Here is an 8,424-nt window from a genome sequence, read left to right on the forward strand (position 1 = left end):
TAAGACAATGCGAAACCACATAGCAATTCTCTTACATCAGCAAGGCTTCATAGTAGAAGAGTCTGGATGCTGAACTGACCCACCTGTAGTCTAGACTTTTCACCAACTAAAAACATTTGATGCATCATTAAATGGAAGAAATGACAGTGAAAACTCTGTTAAACAGCTAGTACCCAATATCAGACAACCAACATCATTCCTATCTCAGCAATATTGCTCCTCTGTTTTCAGACATTTACAGACTGTTGCTAAAAGAAGAGGGGATGCTACACAGTGGTAAACATGGAGCTATACCAACTTTTCTGATATTTGTTGCTTCTATCAAATTCATGTTTTAATGATACAGTAAATAGCAATAAATTAGCAAGTCATTCTGTTCTCATTTATATTTTACAGTGTCCTAACTTTTTGGGGAATTTGATTTATAGCAGCACCGAGCATGAATACGTGTTCTAACAAGGTGTTTGTGTGAGCGAGAACTGTACTGAAGTGAGAGAGAAACTGGGCACCCAGAGGAGTTTGAAAGTACACTCACAGAGATTTTGATTATAGACACAGAATGAGAAAGAACGAGGAAGAAAAATAAATGGAACAAGAGCTCATGTTTACTCGGGTAACAGATGCTCTTTTTCATCACAACTCCAGATTTATCTGTGGTGACACTTTTCTTAAAACTCCATATTGGATTCCATGTGCTAAGATTCAATAAAAAAGTAAATAGATATTGATTTGTTTTGCTCATTACTATGGGCAGCTTATTGAGTTTAATGGCATATTTTGAAATGTAAAAAAATCCTGTGAAGTAGAGAAAACAGAAAAGCAAGGTAAAAATGGACGACGCTGGTCTCAGAAATGACTAACTGCTTCTGAGAAGATAAGCATAAAAAAAAAAAGTAAAAAAAAGCTACAGCAAAAAAAAATCCCTACCCCGCACAGAAAGTCAAAGTTCTTGAAAATGACTTCATATTATTCTAAATGTTTTGCAAGGTATTGCACAGATAATGTTTATCTAACCTGAAGAGCTGCCTGTTTCCTCAAAATCAATGTTGCCCAGATGCAGGACACCGGCAACAACCCTGAACAGGTCCAGCTTCTCTGTGTCGTTCAGACCAATCTTTTTCATGGCCTCACACATCCTGTTAAAGTCACCGTGGTCATCCAGAAGAGGGTCCTTTAGTGCGCCCGTCTTTACGTGCTGCAAAAGACACAAAAGTTAGAAACCACAAAGTGACAGGAAGTGTTTAAAAAGTCAGCTCAAATCAAGATTTACTCAAGCATCATGATATAATCATTTGTAAATGGTATCTATGTTCTAGAAAATTCATTAACTTGATGTTGTATAATGAGTAAATCTGATTTAGAACTGAACTGGACCCAACAGCTCCCACTAAATAGAAAAGCCACACGTATGAGGTAAAACTGAACAAACAAAAACATTTTACAACAGCAGGTTAAAAGAACCTTCACCAGCAGCACACAGCAAGCAGGAAATCCTTAAAACTAGGGCTGCTCAGCTGTCGTAACAGCTGAATAAAGCAGAAAGGCCAGGAATACAGTGAAATAATCTAATCAGTGAAATAGAACCTATTAGAAATCATCAGGAAACTAAATTGGAGATTAATTATATAGTAATAGTTACTATAACAAGGCGTGTAGAGTTATGCCTAAATATTGAGTCCTGATTATACTTTAATATAAGAAGCACAGGTTGAGTGATGGGAACTGAATCCTTTAATTTTTCATGTTTTATTAAGGTTAATTTTCAAAAAATGAGAACATTCAAAATTAAATCTTAATTGTACTTCTTTGGGAAAAACAAATACTCTAATTATGCTCCACTGCACTGTATAACTGGCAGAAGTTGATTCTTTTTATATTTCTATTTAAACACCATCTGCACTAAAGCAAATCCAAACCAGGCATGCACACGCAAAGAAGAGGAAGCAAGCGCTCATGTTTCCTGTTTGAACTACAAACAGCAGCATGTAAAACCAGAGAGTGTCAGTCTTCAGTTTAGGAAACTCATAGGAAAAAGAGCAGGAAGCACAGAAAGTAACACGCAGAAAGAAACATCACCTTGTTGTCCTATATATAACAAAAATGTGGTGGGAACAAACAAATACACAATTATTTAATTAGCAGCACACATTTACTAGTGATGCACACTTTTCCTTACATCCACAGAGCTCACTTGCCTTTCATCATTAAATAAGTAAAAATTTAGTGAGAAAAAAACATCTGCAAGCATATAAACAAACACACCTATGACATTTAGTGCTAGTTTGACTTATGAATCATTCAAGCATTAAAATCATTCAACATTAGTTCAAACCCAAGGGATGAACTAATGTTGCGACTACATATAAGGTGCAAAGAACCTATTTTAAATCATAAATTTAAATAATTTGTTACTAGTAGGCTGTTGCAAGAACACAGTTTGCTAACATCAAGTAACTATCATTTAAAACCAAAGTATACATGTTCTCATTAAGCTTTTCTTCATGACGCTTTCATTTTGAATGAAATTTTCGTAGAAGATATTTATAAAAAAAACAAGAAGTAAAATGAACATAATAATTAGTCCCTAAGGGACCAACTTCTAATCGTTCCATATTAATTAGACATCTTCTGAACAATGCATTATTTTTTTGTGTTATTTATAATTTGCTAAATTCACATATCTTGGCATAAAATATTGGTATCAACCAGTTCCTGCATATCAACTCAGTTTGGCAATATACTTTCTTAGCTACAATCTGGGATTTGTTTTGAACTTTCCTCACTGTTGGGAACGTAAAAATATCTATTTTTCATTCTGCATAAGAAAGAACTCTAAAGTGTTCCTTGTTTATTCTTACAAAGGTAATTTAAGTGTTAAAACAGAATTTAGATTAATACCCAACGTTTAATTATTATTTCATATTTTGGGCCAGAAGGATTAAGTCAGGACACGACATTACCTCAGGACTCTTACGATTCTGCATGATTTGTTTGTCGGAGTCCTTACTGGCAAAATATCTGGTGCATCCTCGGTTCAGGTACTGCAACAGAGAAAAAAAAACACTTAGAAACATTTAAATATGCTTAGTATTTTAATAAATTCAATTTATTCATGGTGGCAAATCTACTGAGGATGTTTATATTGATTTTCATCACTGAAAAAATCTACTCTGCTGTCTCCAAATATTGCTCCACAGCTGACTAGTAGTGGATTGCATGAAGTAATTGCCTCTGTTGATGTGGGTGTCGCCTCAGGGACTTGATACGATGATAAACATCTGAGGGAACAGCTTGAAATGCTTGTTGTTCTGTTAACCATTGTTTTGTAGAGTATTTAGAGGAAAGTAAAAGCCATGGTAAACACTTTAATACTCTCTCTCTCCCCTACTGAGCTGATAATTGCATCCTAAAGAGCCAAAATTCAATTGTGAACTATTATGTTACTGAAGGGCTTTTGATCACACTTGGGAGGATGTCTTGGATTTAAGACAATTACATTGCTAAAAATAACCTCATGTGACATCTAGTGGGCCTCCACAGAAATGCTAACCAATAGAAAAATACCAAAAAGATGTTTGTAGTGTCAATATGGCTAATTAATAATAATAAAAAAAACTTATTTCAGTTGGCAGTTGGCAAATTAATAAAAACCTCTGCACCCACTGACCCTGAAACTATCTGGAGAGTCAAGGTGTAATTTCTTCTTTAGGTCTTCAGATGCTCCCGCACAAAGTCTGTAGAAGATGTGGTAGTTCCTCTCTTCATTACTTTGCATGCAAATCCTTGACTTCTCCAACAAGTAATGTGAGACGAATCCACCCACAACTGCATTCTGGTAGCACAAGGGAAATAAAATCAAGTCTTCAGTGCAAATTTTAAAACTGATGAAACACAAACAAACAGAACAAACTAAAGCTTAATCCGTTTACATTGCTTACCTTGCTGTTGAAGTGGATTTCTACAAACTTCCCAAAGCGACTGCTGTTATTGTTTCGGACTGTTTTTGCATTTCCAAAGGCCTCAAGAAGGGGATTTGCTGACATTTGCAAAAAAAATACACTCAAGATCACCTTCTCTATTAAAACTTTAATACATTACGAATAAGTGTTGAATTCTTTTAATATAGTACCTTCAACAATTCTCTCATCAATGTCTTGACCGCTTCCATATGATGTGGTCAGATATCTGAAAAGTTTAAAATCCATTAAAAATAAAAGTCAGATTAAGATTTAAAGCAGCAGCTCTCCCTTTAAAACTGCTGGTAAAACGTTCTAGAATCCATCAACATTAAATGGGAACTTGATAGTTAGCTAAACTTTAGATAGTTCTATGTTAAATAGTGAAATTATAATTTATTAATACAATAGGCTTTTTAACATTATCTGCATGGATTTTGATTTCGAAGATATTACCAATGGCTCTCTTTGAATTCAATACAGGAGCAATTGGGAGTGTGAACAGGTTTGAACTAAAGTCATTCTTCATATTCGCATGAATTAGAAAGGAAAAGATCAAATGTGAAGGAAAAACAGGGGCTAGAATGTAAAATAATTCATACAGACTCTTACCTGAGAACAAATTTGGTGTTTTCAGTCTTTCCTGCACCAGATTCACCTGAAACTATGATGGACTGGCTCATCTTCAAAACCTTCATGTCCCTGTAGGCTTTGTCCGCTAAAATAAAACATAACACCAAACACACAAAAATAAAATAAGTAGTAATTTAATGGCAAAATCAGGGCATGATGACGGACAATCTTTTAAAGTGTAGCTTTTAAGCTTAAAAGAATCATGTAACAAAAGTTACTTCCAAAAGACGGCAAGTTCGAATACACTTCATGATTATAATACATTATACATGTGCATTTCAGTTACTTATATATTGAACCCCCCTTTTTAACACTGAGCATGTGTGAGCTCTCACCTATAGCATAGACATGAGGTGGCAGGGTGCCCAGTGACTTCCCTTGGTATGACTTGATGGCATCTGGGCTGTACAGTTTTGGAATGTCAAAGTATGGATTAACAGCTATCAAGATATTTGCCACATACGTCTGTGGAAGAAATAAATAAAAGCATGATTAGGGTCTCTGCATTTGAGTGAATTGCTAGATATTATAAATAAATATGTTTTAATAATCAATTAAAGGAAGAAGAAGTGAAAAACACCCCACTGAAGGCTGCTGAGATAATCCATTCTAATTTTCTCATCTACCAGCTGTCCCTTATTATCTAAGTGAGTGACTGAAGTCAGAACTGGGATTGCCAGTCTGACCATGACTACTAGCTTCCCTTCACTCTTTACAAGCTGGTACTTTTCCCCACTGGGAAACAAAAAAATTGATCCTTTGTTTTTTACACTCAACCCTGTTACTCTATCGCCTCATGATGAAGCATATGCCGCATAAAGGACAGGCGTATTATTACTTGTGCTAAGGCAGCTTAGTGTGGATGGTAATAACAACATACATAGATGTAGTCTTTACTGTACCGCACTCTAACATTGTTGAGGAGAGTGGCTTCATTCAAGTACATTAAGGAACCTGCAAACAGACGGGTTACACATAATTAACATTTTATCGTTAACAATATGTTGAACAAATATTGTTTGTGTGAAGACTCACAGTTGTCATCTACATGCTTGTTGACATCATCCTCAGCAGGGAAGACTTGGTTCATCGGAGCGAGAAAAGTCTAAAACGTGAACAGTTTCACTTTTACATTTACATAATATCATTTCCAGGATAGACAGGTGTGCTACATGTGGCACTGTCTTTGCTTTTTCCGACCAACATTATACACTAGATTAATTGTTGCTTACTCCTTGCATTTTACAGAGCTTATGACACAAAACAAATGTTTATTAGAGTTCTCAAGCATCATAAACAGTTAAGCAAGAGTGAATAAACATGAAAAGTTTACCATGCTTAAAGATCACAGTAACGATGTTCAGTGTGACATGTTCCCAGGCTAAATTAGTTACTGATATTCTCACTCTATTGTTTATGAGTCTGAGTTCATGGAAATAAACTCAATGGAACAAGTCGGCTGTGAGAGAAACAAGGAGAGACATGGCAGGATAATGAATAATTTGGTGGGAGAGAACAGGATCTGAACACCTGACTGAGTAAGTGGGTGGGTTACAGCTGGTAGGGATGGTGGTAAGGTTATTTGCTGATCTTGCAGTAACCAGACAACTTGGCACCATCATTCAGTGATGCAAGAACGACACTGACATCAAGAGTGAGTTGCTATATACAGTATATATTAAAAGTATCTGTTTCTTTTATATATATTTAATGTTTGCGACACACTGACTATAAACAACTGCTTATCTGTGTGAGACTGATCCATCTTGTGCTTTGACGCATGGTTTCTTGCCAAAAACTGACTGGAAGCGTAACGAGAATATGCTTTGTGTGCCCGCTAACAGGTCTTGGCACAAACTGGTCGTCCACAATAACAATCATGCGAGAAATGTCCAACCAGTAAACTGACAGAGGAAAGCAGGCAGCCAGACCGAGAGTCTTGCAGAAAGCTGAGGCACTAATGAGTTCAACAGAGCACTGAAAAAAAACACACTCAACTGCCCTTTCATTTGTTCAGTGAATGAGAGTTTAAGCTTTGTAAGAAGGCATAAACTGATTATTATCATACAAAGTTTTGACCATCTAGTCAACAATATTTTTTAGCTAATGTTATTGCCTCCAATGGCAATATAATCAGTGCAGGACATGGACATAATCTGATGCAACTGCAATATCCAGAGCCTCAGGACACTTCTAATGCAATCGGGGCCTTGTAATCGGAAGGTTGCCGGTTCGAGCCCCGGCTTGGACAGTCTCGGTCGTTGTGTCCTTGGGCAAGACACTTCACCCGTTGCCTACTGGTGGTGATCAGAGGGCCCGGTGGCGCCAGTGTCCGGCAGCCTCGCCTCTGTCAGTGCGCCCCAGGGTGGCTGTGGCTACAATGTAGCTTGCCATCACCAGTGTGTGAATGGGTGGATGCCATTTACCATTTTAAACATTTTTTGTATCTTTAGCATGTGAAATTAACATGTTTTATCTCAAGAAAATAAAAATACAAATAAATTCTCAGTGTAGATTCTTATATGCCATAGATGCACACCAATGCATATAATGTTTTCCCTGTACAACCACCATGCATAATAGCTGATATTACATGAACTCTAACATTGATGATCACTACATTTCATAGTAAAGTTATAAAGGAATGATGGTTGAATTTAGCTAATTTTGGGTCTTGGGGTTATGTATGATGACAGTCAGACTGTCACGGCGTGAGCATAGGACACAGAACAGAGCTAACATTATAGTTCATAATAACACTTTTATTTTTGCAAATATGCAAATTATCTTGAGGGCGCTTGTTGACTAACTTGTTACCTTGCCACGATATCTGCGGTTTGACAGACATTTGCCTGCCACAACAAACTATGTTTTATAGCATGACTTCGCTATCCAGTACCTGAAAATAAAGGCAAAAGCAGCTGCTACTGCACAGGTCTGTTGTAAGCAGTAGAGGCCTGCTTGCTGGGGATACATGATGGCTCAGGTGTAACAGGTGGCCTTTACCTCCTAATGAGCAGCTCTCCCTCCTGGCAACACTATCAGCACACCTGCTGCTGCCCTTTATTTATTCATGTCTCTGTACATGTGGTCTCTCATGTTTCTCACATTGTACACATTGTTGTGCTAACGCCTTTCTACCTGAAATCACGCTTAATAAAATTATTGAACGTTTTATTCAACACACTACTTTCAAATTCCTAATAAAAATAGTCATTTGGAATAATTTTTTATATTAAAAGTAATGTTGTGTGCGCGTGTGTGTGTACACGTGTGTTTTACTTTACTTGTGTGATAACCCACCTTGCCCTTTTGGTTCAGCGGTTCTATGGTGAGTGTGTCGGCTCCTATGTCAGTGATCGTGCCCAGCTGGAACCCGTCAGTGGGGTGGGGCGCCCACACTGGCTTCCCATCCTCCATGATTTACCTCCAGTCAGCACAGGCACACAACTCTGCAAGGGAGAGACAAAAAGAGGAACACAGACGTAAATTAAAATAAATATGTAAAGCACTGTTTTGCATTTTACTTTAAGCAAACAGAGTCTGCTTCTAGGTTTATGGCCACTTACTATGTATTACACCTAGTCTCCACAACTGCAAAACGGAAGTTGATATCAATATCGTAAATTTGACGTCAGAACTTCAATTGCCTGTGAGGGCAGCTTCTCAGAACCGCCACCACATTTTTGTTTACCATCTATTCTGTATTTGCATAGTATTTGCCAAAGTCTTCATTACACCCTGCAGCTTGTAAAAAGCCTTGGGAACTATAACATTTTGCTATTACTTCACACTTGAAGACAATATTAAAGTAGCCAGCAACTAGGCCTACCAA

The 8,424-nt window shown here is 37.2% G+C and overlaps 1 protein-coding gene across 2 annotated transcripts in view; it reads right to left on the bottom strand.

The window, feature by feature from the left end:
- The window catches only part of myo6b (myosin VIb), a 37,922-nt gene that overhangs the window by 26,493 nt on the left and 3,005 nt on the right, over window positions 1-8,424 (bottom strand). For both annotated transcript variants that reach the window (XM_005723904.1, XM_005723902.1), the window contains exons 2-11: window positions 7,893-8,041; window positions 5,625-5,694; window positions 5,470-5,543; window positions 4,925-5,054; window positions 4,569-4,674; window positions 4,130-4,185; window positions 3,939-4,036; window positions 3,668-3,832; window positions 2,961-3,041; window positions 1,015-1,195 (exon numbers count right to left, since the gene is read on the bottom strand). In XM_005723904.1, coding sequence (XP_005723961.1) covers window positions 1,015-1,195; window positions 2,961-3,041; window positions 3,668-3,832; window positions 3,939-4,036; window positions 4,130-4,185; window positions 4,569-4,674; window positions 4,925-5,054; window positions 5,470-5,543; window positions 5,625-5,694; window positions 7,893-8,009 — 1,078 coding nt within the window. In that variant the 5' untranslated portion in view covers window positions 8,010-8,041. The remainder of the gene's footprint in view (window positions 1-1,014; window positions 1,196-2,960; window positions 3,042-3,667; window positions 3,833-3,938; window positions 4,037-4,129; window positions 4,186-4,568; window positions 4,675-4,924; window positions 5,055-5,469; window positions 5,544-5,624; window positions 5,695-7,892; window positions 8,042-8,424) is intronic.

The sequence above is a fragment of the Pundamilia nyererei genome, unplaced genomic scaffold (assembly GCF_000239375.1).
Source record: "Pundamilia nyererei isolate P.nyererei 1_Seehausen unplaced genomic scaffold, PunNye1.0 scaffold00010, whole genome shotgun sequence".
NCBI classification, from domain to species: domain Eukaryota; kingdom Metazoa; phylum Chordata; class Actinopteri; order Cichliformes; family Cichlidae; genus Pundamilia; species Pundamilia nyererei.